This window comes from Uloborus diversus, chromosome 9 (genome assembly GCF_026930045.1).
Source record: "Uloborus diversus isolate 005 chromosome 9, Udiv.v.3.1, whole genome shotgun sequence".
NCBI classification, from domain to species: Eukaryota; Metazoa; Arthropoda; class Arachnida; order Araneae; family Uloboridae; genus Uloborus; species Uloborus diversus.
The window spans coordinates 71,174,115-71,192,539 of NC_072739.1; the positions used below are offsets into that span (position 1 = coordinate 71,174,115).

General features: G+C 33.9%; 1 protein-coding gene across 1 annotated transcript in view; it reads right to left on the reverse strand.

Moving 5' to 3' along the window:
* Positions 1-9,602: 9,602 nt before the first annotated feature.
* Positions 9,603-18,425, reverse strand: part of LOC129230311 (pyruvate dehydrogenase phosphatase regulatory subunit, mitochondrial-like) — a 158,359-nt gene continuing 149,536 nt past the window's right edge. Inside the window, 1 exon segment of the mRNA XM_054864709.1 lies at positions 9,603-9,872. Within this exon segment, the coding sequence (XP_054720684.1) occupies positions 9,603-9,872 (270 nt within the window).

Here is an 18,425-nt window from a genome sequence, read left to right on the forward strand (position 1 = left end):
GAGCAACCAGGGTTTATAACAATAGGATTATCTCTTTCATTTAGCTGTGCGGAAATTGCACGTATTTTGAGCTGTGCGGAAAAACTACGTGCGGAAGTAGCACGGAACCACGGAAGAAACTTCCTAATCTATATCCTTTTTGGAAAGAAGTTCCTTTGTAATGTGGCAAACCTAAACCTTCCTGTGTACTATAATGTTCTTCGAAAGCTTTAGTACAACAAATGTAAGGTACACTCATGTTGAAGTTAGCTATTGGAATGATAAAAAATTTCAGAGGAATCGATATTTATAGCACTTGTCTCATTCTGAAATGCAGTACTATAATCAGGAATTTGCATTGGTCATAAAAACGCGAAGTATAAATCGATTCTTATGAAATCGATGTCATAGATTTCAAAAATGTTCTCGAAATCTGCAAAATAATTACGAGTAATTAATAAAATTAATCTAAAAGTACGGTAAAATCACGTGATTCCAAAACGTTCTGTGATTGGATGTGACGTCACAGTTCACGAAAAAACTGTTGTTTACATTTTCCCACTGCGATAAGTGAACTCCGGTCGTCTTTTTCTCTGCGAATTTGAGTGCTTTATATTCTTGTTATTTCCTGTTATATTGTTATTGTTAATATTTTTATTGTTATTCTTCATCTTTATACAGTTATCCTCTCAATTTCATTAAAATTGTAAGGTTCGCGATCTCTTAATGCGATGGCGTCTGTATTAGACGGATACGTGAAAGGACAATCAGATAATCTGCCAAAAATCGACAGTATGACTTTATTTTTCTTCTTGGGGAAAAATTTAAACTTCATGGGAGCTGAAATAAAAGGCATAAAAACAAAAAGGTATGTTTATTTTTGTTTCTAACATTTCAAATTAGCGTTTTTTTCCCTTTTATTGTAATATGTAGTACCACACTCTATTATCGGAAACTATCTTAAAGAATGTTTTGTTCAATATCGATAATGAGAGATGAGACAGATAGCAATTTATTGTAATTCTGTGTAAAACACAGCAAATTTGTCAAACATTGAAAAAGGATACATATTAAGCGCTACTTATCGACAACATATTCTTAATAATGAAAAGATGGGTTTTGTGGCTATATGCTCGTTTTTATACGTTTCTAAGAGTAAAACTACAAACATGAGGATAGTAAGGAAGTAAATAAACTAATGTCACTTCTATGGCAGCTAAAGAGTTTAAAATATTTTTCAAATTTTAGTTTGGAAATAAATATTTTCAAAGACACATTTTATTGAATCTATTTCTGTCTTTGATCTACTCTAAATTTTTATGTAAATTTCTTCAAACCTATAACAAATAGGGATGATTTAGAACATGATTTGTTAATATTGTATGGTACTATTATTACAAATATAGATATTTAAATTGGTTTTTATTAAACCGAAATTCACACAGATGCAAAATGTACCTAAGGAAAAGCCTGAAACTGTCACAAAAAATTCTAGGAGTGTTTTAAAAAGACATTTTAATAAATTGATCTTTTCTTTCCGATTCAGCTAAGGGCGTGAATGTTACGGAGATAATGCTGTAGCATATGTTCAACTCAAAAGAGAAGGAGTAACTTGTACAGGCAAAGCAAGAGTGACACCGGAACACAGTATTCATAAGAGTGCATACAGAGTAACTCTTACCTGCAATGAAGTGGAGGAAGAAATTTTGTCAGTGATCTGTGAAGACTGTGCTGCATCACAAGGTTAGTTTCAATAAGTTCCTTTGTTATTTCATAATACCAAACATGTTTTTTACTTTTTAGTAGGTGTATATAAGAAACAGTTCACAAATGAACTGAAAACAAAATGCAGTGAAAGTTGTAAACCAAGTAAAGAACATATCATCCAATATGTATTGATTTCTTAAAAATAATTTTATAAAAATAAGAAAAAAATTTTGATGCAACATTTATCAGTATGGTTCTTCGTAAAAGTTGAAACTGCTATAAGAAATAATTTTCTGCATTAGTTCCTCAATACCCTCTTTTAGTCGTACTCTTTTAAAGAAGTGATTTATTTTCATGAAATATAAATGCCACAAGTAATTTACAATGCCCTTAGTACAAAACTAAATTATTGGTTTTTCTTGTTCACTGATGGTGTTCGAAATTACTGCTGGTCCCAGGCCAGTAAAAACTAATAAAGTGGTTCATTGGACTACCAACTACCAAATAACCGCTTGGAATCTTCTATCGGCCATGCTTTTGCTGGTAGTTGAATATGGAACCTGGAACCGTTAAGTGCCGGCTGGTGGATTCGGTTTCCTCGGGTAATAACTTTGCCCATGCTCTAGTCAATAAAAATCATTACATCCAAAGGCAGTTTCATTTTTTTTTTCGATTAAATATTTGCTAAAGTGTGCACAATGGTATTCTTGTACTATTTTTTTTCGTGACTTTTTTTTAAGTTTGTGACGTACTTATTTATTTTTACAATGAAATGTGGTTAGTTATTTTGCATTAAACTTTCCATGGACTAGTCATGTTGGCTGCGGGCCAGTACATGCTAACCGGTTGGAAAGATTAGTTAGATTTTTGAATAATTTCTAACACTGACTGAAAATATGACCCAAGTCATTAGGAGTTACGTTATTGATGTTTTCACCATTCCTCCTTTTGGAATATTTAAAAGCAAACATTGTTCTGGGATTTCAAAGCTTGCTCATATTTCAGCAAAAGATTTGTTCGTATTTGGTAATAAACATCAACTATGAGTTAAGTTATAAAATTTGCATTATAGTAGAACCTTGTTAAATCTAAGTGATTGGGACCAACGACCTTTGCTAAAAGTAGTGCAGTTCACTTTATGTTTTGTTCCTTAATTTTGAGCATAAATATAGTTAAAAAAGAGTATCAAATAAAACACTACTTTAATTTCAGTTTCGATCACTTTCAAGTTAAACAGCATTTTAAATATTAGAATCATTTTACACTATTGCTATACTTTATCAGTGGGTGAAGACATGGGCGCAAATAAGGAGGGGGTAAGTGGGGGTTTGAGCCTCCCCTAGACATTAGTACTTGTTTGCTTTTAGTACTATTTTTTTTATCTCGCAAAAATAGAAAAACATCCTTTTTTCAGCCTTTAATGAATAAGTTATTAAAACTAGTTTTAATCACTCCAATCTGCAGTGAACTTGCTTTCAGAATAAAACAGTGCAACTTAGTATCTACATTCTTATATAGAAAATGAAACATTTAAGGCCAGATTCGTGGGTCAATCGGCCTTACATTTGCTCTTACAGTGATGTTTACCACGAAGTCGCTCTCTGTTTCGATGAGCAGTGGCGTATCAAGACATTTCTCAAAGGGGGTGCCCTCACTAAAAATAGTCAACCCTGACACTCGGAAATGTAAATAGAAGTTGTCGTAGTTTGCTTTCAATTTTACATTGACACTTGACATTTATACATATGTCACATTGATTAAATGATGAAAAAGGTATTTTAAACAAAAATATTTCTTTATTCAATTTGAAAAAATACTGCAAAAGAAAAAGCAAAGGAAAAAATCTTTCCAATTCAGGAATAGTTTCCAGACTAAATTTGTTACAGGCGTCACCAGGGTTCGCCAATATATATCATGATATATATCCAATATTTATTTTGAAAATATCGTGATATTTTGATATTTATTTTTTCAACTACTGTATTTTCAATATAAAAATTATATTAATCATAGTACTATTGTTTATTATTAAAATTAACCAAAAAGTTATGTACTACTATATTTTTATGATGTATTAATACATCATTAATATAAAAAAGTAATATAATCCCTTTTTTAAATTTTATATTCAAAAAATTATTCGTAATGTAACAATTTTAATTCATATTAAAAGTGCCTAATTAAATATTAAATATTGGTCAGAAAAAGAGAAAATGTCTTATGACTGTGCCCCGACCAATGCATATTTTTTATTTCTGAATCATGTAGCTAACAGAAGAAAAATGAGTAAAACAGCTAATGCTTAATTAACTTCGTTAAAATTGATTGAAATGTTAAATGAAATATTAGATATAAATAGTGGAAGAAACCTTAATTTTAAGTCTAAATATTGTAATAACAATGTAAGAAAAGAAAGTGATGTGAGGATGCATTTACTATTTTGAAGACTTGAATTTGCATCGATTGATGTATTGGATAGGTATCAAAATATTCCATATATATCTTAATATCGGATATTTTCGAACCATAGGCACCACTGTTTCTGCAACCTGGCTTGTAATGATAATTTTTTCTGAAACATCTCTTATTTATAGATGTAAATTAAGCTAAGAAATACGTGTGAGCTTTCTGCAAGTAAGCATAACTTTGACTGTACTGACCTGAAATATTTTAAAACCATCCAAGCATGTTTCATGCATAGAAAATTCATGTACCTCAAAAATTTAGTTGTTTTTTCACGTATTGTTAAATTTTTAATTAAAATTTAGCATTTTAGAAAACAGCAATTATAATTTTAGTATCAAATTATTATTTTTTTAATTTCAAGTGCTAAAAAAATTAAAATAATGCGCATCTCTTTATTCCCTGCAGTCTTCCTTTCTTCTTGGAGGGGAAGGGAATAGTCTGCACTATATGTTCATATATTTTTTCTCTTCTAAAAATAGTCAAGAATAATTTTTGGGACCCATACCGTTAACTAAATCTACCTGGGTTGCTGCTTGACACCATTTACATGCCCCCCCCCCCCAAGCCGATGCCCCTTGTCAGTTTGGTCTTCGGACTTATTAAGCTCTGATTATGATCTGGCTTCTAGTTTCCGATCAGGCTGACAAGGCCTCTCGTCGGCTCTGATCATTTACATATGTATGGTATAAATTGACATGCATCACGCTGCAATCATCAATCTCCATTCAGTAAAAATAGCTAAACATATCTACCTATCCATGTTCAATAAATTATATGTCACTTGTTCAAATTACTATGATGTTAATTTCAAAATAATCTTTGTTTTTGTAGGAGGATGTAAATATGCTGTTGCCCTCTTGACATGGTTACACAGGCGTAGCGAAGAACCATCACCAACTTCTGTGCAATCATACTGGAAAGGCTCAAGGCTTTCAACAGTTGGAAAGTCCTTGAAGTTCATGAAAGCCAAGAATATTGAAAAGAGAAAGATTAGCTTGCCGCCACCAGGGAGTGGCTGCAGCTTCTTGAACGCTGTTTTAAAAGACGTGGAAGATAATGGGAGGCACAATAGTGTGCTTCCAAAATATTTTAAGTCATTTTCAAAGGTTGGCAAATTGTCTTTGCACCTATTACATCTCCAATTTGTGAGAAACAACCTGGGAAGTGGTTCAGACGACTTTATAAGGTTTTGTTCAAGTCAAATGAGTGATGAAGTTTACCTCCAAGCTGCACACGAAACCACCCTGCAGTCTGAGAATGCATATTGGTATGAGCTTAGATATGCCAGGATTACGGCTTCGAAAGCACATGAGGCTGCTCAATGCAAGAATGTTGAAGGCTCTCTTGTTGAACAATTATTAGGTGCCTCCAGCCTCAAAGATACTGCAGCAATGATGCGGGGTAAAAACTTGATAATAGGTACCCTATTTTTGGGGCATCTGCAGATGGTGTAAACCATCAACATACGTTTGAAGTAAAATGCCCATCAACTGAACCTGCTTCAGAAACGTATATAAAAAACAATAAATTAATGCAAAAAGTGCAAATGCAAATGCTATTAATGAACAAAACAGAAAGCTTCTTATGTTTAGCCTCACCTTCTTTTGAATCTGATAAAGAAGTTAAGCTATTCAAAGAACAGTTGGATGGGGGGACATTGCAAAATCAAACAGATGCTGCAACTTTATTTTGGGAAAAAAACATTTTCCCACGTTTGGTTAAAATTTACAAATAATTACAATCCTTTGTTTTTATTTCTGGTCACTTATCAAATTAGACCCCAGGTCCTTTTTTTTTTTGTTATGTGTTTGAAAACTAGATTTTATGGCGGTATTTATTTTTAATTTCGTTGCAAATAAGCTATACTTCAAAATTCAACAGCATTTCATTTTCCCTCTTGAATACTTGAAAGTGCTTTTTTTTAGTTACTAGTTACAAAGGGTCCTCTGAAGGGCTTGATTTTGAGCTGAAACTCTTGATTTTTTTTTTTTTTGGTACTGCTTTATTCTGTCCCCCCCCCCCCCCGAAAAGTCTTTTTTTTTTTTTTTTTTTTTTGCAAAAATCTAGTGTTATTAATTATTTTAATTTTTCCAAAAAAAAAGAGTATTTTCATGCTAAGTTTAGAGGTTTTGTTAGCTTCAATCAATGGTATTCTTAGCATTTCACTTAAAATCTTCTGCTGAAGTTTTAATTTAACCTTTTAACCCATTTTGTATTTATATTTTTCCTAATTACTGTTTTACTCTGATTTTCTGTACTTATCTGAATTCATGTGCAGCCTTAGAATCAATATATATTTAATTTAACGTGCTTCAAACTGCACTGATTTCTACTTAAGGGGTTTATGGACTCTTAAGCTTGAAAATGTTTTTAATTTTCTGGAAAAAAATTGGTATGCATATTTTTTCCTGGATGATTTGATAATTTATTTATTACCATATGCAAAAAAATTTTCAAATTACCAGTTCTCAAAAGTCTGTTACTCAAAAATGGTTTACATTTTCATGCAACTTTTTGTATATTTGTCTGGCCTATTTCTATTCCCGAACCTAAACTTTACTTTATAATAAAACTCAATTTTTCAGAAAAGGAGTAAAATCTTGGTCACAATTTTGATATTAATTTATAAAATTTCAATAATAATAATAAGATTAATGTAATTGAGGTTCATGTGTCGAGGAAAGATTATGAAAATTGGTAAAGTTAATATTAGGATTATACATGCATTTTCCAGTAAGAAAAATTGCATCTTATATTTCAAATTTGAGAAAACAGTAAGTTTTCCTATTATCTTTTTTTTTTTTTAATGGCAGAACTGTGCTATTTAAAGTATTAATTGTCAGATTTTAACTTTAATTTAGAGCTAAAAGTTTAAACATAACTTGTATAGAAATTTAGTTACAAGCTTTTAAATAATGATTATTTGTTGTCATTCATAAAATTATGAGTCCTTAGACCCCTTAAATGTTGGAGAAAAATACTCATCAACACAATCTGTTCTAAGAATGACGACAGTCTTATAATTTTACAATTTCTAACCTGTACCTTGTTATAATACTATTTAACTGTGCAAAATTAAATGCTGGAAACAAAAAATAGTGATGTGTCTTTCTTCTTGTTTAAAATGATACATGTCCTCTACTTTTTCTTTTACATTCACAGAAGTGTTCTATTACTATTATTTAAGTACTTTTTTTTTCCTTGCATTTCTTAAAGTATTAAGTATGGAAGTGTTACTGAATTATTTACGCTTTTGATTTCAACATTTTGAAGTAACGTATGTCGTAAAAGTGAAAAAAAGAAGGGTGCTTTCTTGTGCTTTATTTTCGCCTTGAGCCATGATTTTCCACATGAAGGAAAAAAATAATGAATAAATAAATCTATATTTTTTTAACTTACAATTTTCTTCATACACTGTATTACAAAACTTTACTTAAGTATAAGTTTTAAATTGAGTCCAGGAGTTATTAATGTGCTTTTTTTAATAACAAAAAAAGATTCTTTAACATATATACCCTTAGTAATCATAATTTGTTCTGTTATTTAATTAGTACATATTATTTTCAATCTTTTTACGAAATATATGGGTTTGAATTTGTCTTCACTTATGTTCTTTAAACTTCCATTAATTTCATAATATTTGTGTCGAACATTACTTCTTTGAAATGTTTTATTCATTTCTTTACTGGTTTGCATTACCTTTTAGTAGAAATTTAAAGTATTTATGTGCTTTAGCTATTTCACTTTTGTTTCAATATATGTGTGTTGAATATTTGTTTGAAAGTTATGGAAAAATAACCAGTGCATTTCACAATGTATGTTAATATTCTATGAAAAACATTGCGTATTAAATATTGCTTGCATTGTTTAGTAATGCACCTCTCATCCAAAAGAAAAGGATTTGAAATTTATTGCTTTACTTCATACGTACTTATGTAGAATCTTCTTCTATGACTTATTTTTATCCATGTATTTGCCAACTTTTTTCAAACTTATATATTGATTAAAAATTTATTGTAGATGACAGTGTGTACCATTTACATTTTTGAAATTATTCCACTCATATCTGACCTGATGTTTAGCTCACTTTAGCAGTAATTTAGTACATTTTGTGACACATTTGTTTTAAAGTTACTGAAAACTGACCATTGTAAACAACTATAATAAAATTTTTCATCACAAATGAAGTACAGAACAAGCTCGATTATCTGAGCCGATTATGAAGTCTTTTTTTTCTCTTTCTTGTAAATACGTATGTAAACTGTAGGAAAGACAAGGTGTTCTGCCTGTGCTGCATGCTATTCCGCCCTCAAAAACTTTAACTTACATGAAATATATAAAAGACCAGGAAACATCAGATTATTGTGAAAATAGAAATATTGAACTTAAAACTTTTTAAATCATATGTGATATACCTGTTTATATATTGCATAGAAACATTGCTTGCATTTTGAATGTAGCTACTGAAGCTTTGTATAAATTTCATGTGTTTTTGTTGGCATATATATTGAACAATAAACGACTTGTTTTCTAATTAACAGTATTTTTATTCAAGAGGACATCACAATACAAATATAGATAATTGGGAGCTAGGAACAGTACAATAACAGCAGAATTCGAAACATCATCAATACAAATGCTAAAATTCTAAATCCACATTTTTTTTATTACCTCAACATCCACAGCTATTTTAATGGCAGTTACCGTATTTTAAAAATTTGACACTTCCACTACAGTGATATAAAAAACAGTTGCAAGCAGAAATGGTGGAAGGAAAGTCAACATATATAAACAGGGTGGCGACAGATCAGGGAAATATCAAGGAATTTCGAAAAAATCGGGGAAAATTGATTTTATAAAGAATTTTTTTTTTTTTTTTTGCTTTACAAAATTAAGTATCCTAATTCCCTACTCATTTTCAGCCAATTATCTTTTCAAAAAAAAGTAAAAAATAAAAGCTGAATTTAGCAAACGATAAATTAATTTGAATTCTGAAATTTTGAATTCAAATGATGTTTTTCGCAATCACGAACTGAGACAGGAATCTACTCATCGGAGTTATTGTTTCTAGAAACAGCTCCTGTCCCCCCCCTCCCCAAAGTCTGCCTCTCCTCCTAGGCGGTTACGTGTGCATAGTTGTGTGTAAATGTGTAGGTTTGTGTGCGTAGACCTGTGTGTATGCACGTAGGCGTGTGTGTGAGTGTGCGTGTGCGTAGGACATGGACACCTCCGACCAGGAGAAGCGAATAGCTCAGAACCGGAGCAGCCGCGCCGCGCCACCTGCAGAGGACGGTGCACGTTGGTGCTGCAGAGGCTTCTTGTCCAAGCTGAAAAAGGCACGGAACACCAAAAACGGTCAAATGAGAACAATAAGCAATCGTGATTGCTCAAAAATTAATGAGGTGCGATTATACACTGACGCATACTTGTGCATCTTTTTTCCTCAACGCTTAATCTCCAGAATTTTCTTCTGCGACCAAGGAATCACCGGAACAAAAATCATCAGAAGAATTTTCTACTGCAGCCGAGATCTCTGAATCTGAATCCGATGCAGCCTCTGACAGATCATTTGTTTGGACTTCTTTGCAGACATTTGAAAAACATGAACTCCCTACTTGCACACCTACACTCCTATAGGTTTTGTTAGTTTGAGTGCCAGCATTAACTAACACAGTTGAAGTGTTTATTTCTTCAAAGTCTGCAGCAGGCTCAGTTGAATTCTGCAAATTTAAAGAAAAAAATACAATTATAAAAGAAAAAAAAAGAGAGACCAAGCATATGTTAGAAAATATGCCACTTAGAGACGTACCGAGTACTCGGTAACTACTCGGTACTCGACCAAATTTTGATCAGATACTTGATCAGCGCAGTATTTTAGAATGCACAATAGATATTTGCATAAAAATTTGAATTTCGTGAAAAAGACCAAAAAGTTAAAAAAAATATATTTACAAAAGTGGATCAGTGATGCTCGTGCTCAGCTTTTAATATACCAGACGGCACTGGCCTGGCTAATATGGCTGTCATCGGTGCGCTGCAACATTCCATTTTACCAGGTATTTACAAAATACATTTATCTTTTACCGTCATTGAGTTATTTCAAAAGGAACGACTTACCCGCTCAACTTTTAGCCCCGCTCTCCCCTACTCAGCCAAAGTGCTATTCGTTATGTCTCTAATTCAAGTGCTATGTGTAATGCAATTTCTAAGTATATGAGTAGCCATTCTCAACCGTGGTCGGGCAAACCTTCTGTAGGCTCAGCAGCTATGCAAGTTCAAAGCAGCAGCACTATATAGATTATTTTTCTTTAATATATTTAAAAACTAAATGACCTACAAGTCATAAGACTCAAACCTTACTGTTCTTTTGTTTTTCTTTGAAAGAATATTGTGGAAGACCAAAACTACTTCAAGATCTTTCTTTTAAATTAAATACTATAAACCACTTTTCAATAGTTAATTCATCACTTCCATAATAAATACGTTTCTGATCAAATTAGGAAACCAAAAATTTCAAAACTTAACAATTTAAAAATATTTTTTTTCCTCCTTTTTTCCCAGGACTAAAAGGGAACTTCTCTCAGATATTCGTATCTGTCTGGAATTACTAAGAAAAATGTTTTGTTAATTTTACTTGCACAGTAAAACATTTAATTTCCATTATTCAGAAAACATACATTTTATTTTTAATTAATATAATCAGTAATAATTTAATTACTATTTTTATTTAAAAAACAAGAGCCCCACAAAAATAAGTTCCAGGTAAGGCCCTTACCTTAATATCTTGAAATTAATTTCTAGAAATTCATAAAATTGGTAAAACATTACATATTTAATATTTATTTTACTGGGAATAAATAAAATACTAAATAATATACCAGGCTAAAACTACTGTTTATTTCTATGCGCGAACTAATAACAATTTTGCAATTTGTGCGTAAATTCAAAGTTACATTTTCTTAGTTAACCTTCAAACAACTATTGAACAATTTGAATCTATGCTATACATGCAATACAAGTTTAATTATTAACTGTTTAGTTTATTTCTATGTACGTAACATAAGAGATAATAATACCACAGATACTTACTTCATCTCTTTCAGTTAAAATTGAAACTATCATCTCTCTTCTAGCTTTCTTTGCTACAACATTACTCTCTTTTGGTGTATGCGCAGCCGTTCTTTTCGGTTGGCAGTCAAACTTGCTTGGCAAAACCCCATCTTTTAATTTTAGTTGGCATCCTGTAAGATTATGCGCGACAACATTGCAAAAATCTTCCTCAGTCTACATGAAAAACAAAGTATAAGACATCACATGTCTTTCTTGTACAACCACTTACATAAAATACTTATACATATTGAAAAATAATATCAAAATTATCATTCTGAACTTTTTCAGAGGGGGGAGGGCCAAAAGGTGTGAACTAAATTTAAATTGTACCAAAATACTAAAAATCAACCCATTTGCATGTAAATATTGATTTCCCAAAGTCAGGGGAGGGGGGCGATTGCTCACCTTCTTGACCCCCTTAAATGACAAGAGTGAATAACATATTTAACAAAGTAATTTTTATAAAACTTACTAAGATGCAACATTCGTAATGCAAGATGTTTAGGCTATTATGAAATCAAACTAATATTTAATAAGCACTTCCAATAACTTAAGACGTCTTGGAAACTTTTTTTTTTTACAGTAAAAATGTTTCATAATCATCATTTATTAAATTAAAAAGTTGTAGTGTGAGTTGATATTGCTTACTTCTAAAAATTCGTTTCATAAATATTTCGAGCAATTTTTGCCAAAACTATAGTTCTCTTCTAAGTTCATGAGTTTTGTAATTGACAGGCCGATGATCCAATCCTTGTAATTTTTAACATTATAAAATTTCATTTTACCCCTGTCAGGGTCAAACAAAAATCACAGGTCAAAAACAGCAGCATTTGTAAAGAATAATGTAAATAGTACTTACGTTGAAATAATCTTCACAGCAATGCAATCTCGATTTCGCTGAGCCATTCTCCCTTCTGCATGTAGCGAACCACTTTTTTCTAGTATTATTTCGTGGAACTCTTACAAAACGTTTTCCGGGATTTCTCCTTGAAGTTGAAGTGCATTGGGGTACAAAAAAATACTTGTAAGTATTAGTGCTTGCCATATTTAATCATTGAAAGAAAGATAACTTGAAGTCAAACCTCACAGACAAAGACACCCGCTCCTTATAAAGCGCGCCATTATTAAAGCTCCATGCCGCGCTTTCTGTAGATTATCGCCAAAGTACCAAACGCGTCTTAAAACGAAGCCAACTGCACTATTAAGAAAAGCTTTTTTTCCGGTCGACCAGGAAGATGAGAAACATTTGATTTCACAACTACAATCCGAGATGTTTTTAGTTCGAAATCCGACTTGTCTAGCCAAGATAGTTTGTTGAAAACGTCCATTTTTCGTGGGCCTTCTTCCACTTTTTGGAGATATTGCTGGACACTTCCATTACCGCTTGCTTTAGCAATTTTTTGTCTAATTCGTCACCATCTTGTCCATAATTTCCAATAATGAAATTCACCAACCCGTCGTGACGATCCTCCTTCGCTAATGCCCTCCATTTCTCAAAAAACTGCAATCTAGAATCTTAATAAGTATTCCTGCAATGAAATTTAGAAGTTTAATCGAAAAGCAAAAAAAATCGGAAAAAAAGGGGATGGAATCTAAAAACAAGACATTATTAGCTTTCGAAATATACCAATTTTATTGTGACCGCTCGTGACCGTGGCAATTTTTTTTTTCTTTTTTTTGTTTACTATGAAATAATTTACTACGAACTTACCTTCTTCTAAAAACATCCATGATTCGGGAAACACGGGAATCCGTAATACAAAACGAAACATATGAAAAAAACAACTTATATTTGAAGATTAATTATTGTTATGGGAATCGTACAGCAGAACGAATCATAAACAACTAAGAAGTGACCTTTGAAATTTTATTATTGGGACAGGATAAGACAGCTGCTCAAACTCGCTTACTAGCTATTATGTATTTGTAAATTAGAAACGACTTTCGGGGTTTATTATATAAATTTCTGTCTTACAGCACTAATCAGTAATAATATTCGAAACATGTATCATTAATTTTTAACATAACTTTTGTCCACCTAAATCGGTGATTTTGCCCACTGTGCGTCCGTCGAATTTCTACACCGGAATTTCTCCAGTTGCACCCCTGTCAGATAAACATGAATTATCTTAGAATTAATTTTGAAATAATAATTTCATATTTACCTTAAATTATACATTTTAAAAAGTATCACAGTTGGTGCCGGCCAATACTGCCCCGGCGGTAAAGCCGAATGCTTGAATGAACGGTGACATTGTGCATTAATGTGTATTTATATTTTTAAAATGAAGTGCATTTGATGTGTTATTGACATGATGTGTTTACATCCAAAATTTTATTTAATGATCACAAATATGCATTACTTAACACATTGAATTAACTCATGGTCAAATGAAGTCAAATGCATTGTATGTGCTATCACACCTGTTGCAAATCAACATGGCTGTGGTTGTGAAGATTTTTGATCATAATACAAGAATGTCACATTCCATTGTATTTACATGTTACACGAGTTCGAAAATATGTGGTCTTCAAGATTATTGATTATAATACAAGTGTGTCACACATTCCATTGTATTTACATGTTACACAAGTTTGAAAATTATTTAGTCTTGAAGATTTTTGATTATAATATAAGTATGCCACACATTCCATTGTGTTTACAAGATATGAGTTTGAAAATATAGGCATATTAGTTTTTGGTGGTAAACAATATGATTTTGAGGTGCAGCGTATACCCCACCCTGACAACAGTATACTTTCACATCAGTTTGAGGAGCATCAGATTTGATCTTTGAATTTTTTTCAACTTATTATTGCACAGTTTGCTTGTTTTCATCATTATGGCTCCCAGACGCATTCAAAGAGCTGTCAACGCACTCGCTGTGAGTGCCGGCCAGTACTCGACTGCTTCCAGCACTAGCTCGGCTCAATTCATGGTCCACATTTACCCATTTGAGGGTGATACCTCCCAGTTAGAATTCTTCTGCGAGACAGTCGACGACATCATCAATGTAAATAACTGGTCAGGAGACAGGGCAATTAATTTTTAAAAAGTAAACTAAAAAATGCTGCTCTCCAATTCTTTTTGGAATCTCTATCACTCAGAAAAACAAAGGATCACACTGTGATTTTAGCCGCTAAACATGAAGCAAGGGTTACCATGGCGGATTTCCACCGATTGGCAATGAAGCCGAACGAATCCATGAAAAATTTAGCTCACAGAATTAGCCGTGTTACGTCACTGGTATTCAGCTTACCCCAAGGCGAGGCTCTCAACAAAATTAAATTACAAAAGTTACTCGAATTGGTTCCTCCTGACATACGAATTAAGCTCTTAGAAGCTAAGATTGACAGTTTCGATGAAGCGGTAGCTCGTGTCAATGACCTTTGCAAGAATTCTTTATTCAAGCATCCTTGCTCTCCCAAAATGCCACAAAATCGGCACTGATACAAAAGCTCTCGGAGCAACTTAAATCTCGACAACGGAGTATCCCTTCTTCACATGTCATGTCCAAAAATGTTATCACTGGAGGGTCAAGGGAAAGATTCCGTCAAAAGACAACGGGTCAAATTATAGGTTCCACAATAACCGTCGCAGAGGCGACAAAAATTTCCACCCATATTCCAAGAGGCCCAACATTAGGGAAAGTTCAAAGGGAAATTTTCTCAGGGTCTGCTCCTACTGTAAAAAGACAGGACATATCATTGATCGATGCTTCAAGCTAAGGAACAGACAAGAGGGCAATAATCAATCAAGAAATTCTAATCGAATTTTTAGCTCAAGAAACCAAGATCTCTCTCGCCAGGAAATTCCAGATCAAAACAACTCGCAACACTCAATTCACCATTTGTCCTTTGCTAATAATTCCGCTCAGTCTTCGTCTAACAATTTGAAATCATTTGCATTAACCGCACTTATTATTTTTCCACCTAACATACACGCACCGCCTCCCACTAAATATAATTCAGATGCAATTACTTTTATTCCTCAAGATATTCGCACTGTCAATTACCCAATTTTTCATCCACCTGTGACAAGCCCAACTGATGGCATGGGATCTTTGGTTATATAACCCACTGTACGGAGGCCGCAACTTGCTTCCGAGTCTTTAAACAAAAAGAAGTCAAGTGGTGCAATCTAAATCACCACTCATTCAGCTACTCGAACGTCTCCTGCTAAGGCTAAAAGACCCTCCTGCATCACGGTACTTCACATGACACACCATGTACAAATTCAGCTTATACTCACCAATATTTTGATCGTTGTTTCATTTCTCCTCTTGTGGGGAATGAAAAGAATTTCATTGCAAATGCGGATATTGGCCAGTCTGGCTCAGCCTCTTCCCTACCACTCGTTCGAGTTGAGATCTCTGGCACACAGCTCAATTTTCTCTTGGTCACTGGGTCGACAATTTCATTAGCAGCTGCGGACATATTTGAAAACATGAAGCATAACATTCTCTACATAAACATAGCCAGAAACGTCTCCATTTCAACTCTAAATTCTACCGCAAACTTTCGCCAATGCGTAGAACTCTCTTTCAAGATGCAAAAGCAGTTCTTCAAGAACACCTTCTTTATAATTGACCTGTGTACAGATTCTACTTTTCATGCCATATTGGGAATGAATTTCCTCACAAAAAATAACGTTCAAATGTTTCCGTCTCAAAAGTCAATCATAATACAGAATGAAAACATCCCTATCTTTTTCTTTAATGATCTTCATCAAAGTCACTCTACTACTTCGTGTCAGCCAAGAGGCAATGTTCCCAAGTGTCATGCTTCTTCCAATGTGGAATGCTCCGTAGGGTCGCACAGAAATATACCAAAAGGGAATCATCAATGTTGTGGGGAAATCATCAGTCATTCAGTTAATGTTATGTTATCAAGAGAGACATTCTTAGAACCCAATTCGTTTGTATATGCAGAAGTACATACACAACCCAAGAAATTTGATGAAGAAGTGAACCTGCTTTTTACCCCTATTTTGAAAAATACCAACGTGGATTCTGATCTAAGCATTGTTCGCCCCAACTCCACATGCGATGCTGCTGAATCAACTGCCCCTGCCAATAAAATGAACACATTCTATGTTCTTCTTAAAAATTCTTCCGAACAGAAAATTCATTTAAACAAAAATACCACGGTGGGGACTGTAGAACCTGTTGAGGATATTGAAGAAATGAAACAAGGTGATGAGCGAAATTTATTTCTACACGAATTTTATTTAGGCATCCCAAGAAATTATCAATCTTAGAAAGGAAGAGTTCAGTATTCAGGACTTTAATTTGTCACATTTCTCCCCTGAACATGCTCAGGAAATGTCAGCGCTATTAAGTGATAATTTTAAATGTTTTTCTACATCGCTCAAGGCGTTGGGATATACGGATAGAGTCCCTGTTAACTTCAACTTTCTCCACAATTACCCTATTCGTACATTGCCTTTCCCACTCCCACAGTCTATGATAGAAAGGCTAGTAACCAAATCCATCAACTCCAGGAAGCAGGAATAATAGTCAGAGAAAATTCAGAGTGGTCTTCGCCAATGCTCCTGGTCAAGAAACGCAGTGATGGTGTGACCGCACCCAAATACAGGCTTGTGCTTGATTTGCGTATGGTCAACGCTTTAATTTGTCATGCTAGCTACCCACTTCCGAAGATCCAAACAATCATTAATGCAATTTCCCAATACCGTTACTTCTCATCTCTTGATCTACAAAGTGTATACCACCAAGTTCACCTTCCTGAGGAGTATAGAGACCGTTTTGCTTTCGTCACTCCTTTCGGAACTTTTAAATATCAACGTCTATGCTTCAGGGTCCGTACCGCGAGCTCTATTTTTCAAAATCTGGTAGACTGCGTCCTAGAGGAAGTAAATGAGCCTGGCATTTTCGCTTACCAGGACGATTTTGTTATTTGTGGCGACTCTTCTCCGGACGTGACAAGAAAACTATCCAAATTATTCTCCGTTTTAACCAAGTTTAATATGACTCTCTCTCCGAAAAAGTGCGAGTTGCATAAGTCCTCAATCAACTATCTTGGCTTCGAAATTTCTGCAAAAAAGATCCATCCCATTCAAGCAAATATCTCTAAAATTGTCTCCTTTCCAGCCCCTACCACCAAGCGGCAACTTAAAAGATTCATAGGCCTTAGTGCCTTTTACCGCAACCTAATCTACCGTTACTCAAACCTAGTACACCCCCTGAATTGTCTCACCCACCCAAAGTTTTCCTTCATCTGGACTGAACAGTGTAATGATGCATTCATGAAACTTCAAGATAACCTTTTTTTAAGAAACCTTTTCTAATTCAGCCCGACTGGGGCAAGGAATTCTACGTTAACACTGACGCTAGCTTAGTTGCGATTGCAGGGGTACCAATGCAAAAAGAGGAGGACGTTTTAAAACCTGTCTCGTACTTTTCCAAGACCCTCTCTGAGAGTGAGAAGAGATATCCTGCAATCAAGGTCGAACTTATAGCCATTGTAAAATCTATACACGCTTTTTAGTTCAGCATTTATGACCGTGCCTTTTATATCTTGTCTGATAGTGCCCCGCTTAAGATTTACTCGAAAACAACATCACCTGCATACCTCACAACTCGCTGGTTGCTCACCTTGAGCGAATATCAATACAGATTCGTTCACCTTCCGCGAAAGGAAAATCGCCTAGCCGACTATATTTCAAGAACACCATGTAATCAAACAAGTGTCGCAGACAACAAAAACATCCTTACGATCCCGAGATAACTTCCGTTATTGACATGACACCAGAAGACGAAGTTATGCTACCAAAAATTGTGGAAATCTCACCAGAGCAAGCAGGGATATCCATCTCCTGTCTACCTCAACTGATACCCGATTTCACAGAATGCAACCTTATTCAATCACATCTTCCAAACATAATTAAGGATCTAGAAACAGTCCCTACCTTGGATCAAGACACCACATGAGATGCTAAATTAGAAATTTCTGAAACTATGCTATTAAAGGAATTGCTTCATGACACAAGCTCTCCCGAATCTATAATGACATACTAAACTGGACTAACTTAGAGAAATGGAAACACTACTGCATAGACTCTGAACGATAAATTTTGAACAAGATATATGAGCCTAATTGCTTGATAGCTAGGATAGATTGAACTTGTTTGGGATGCTTGA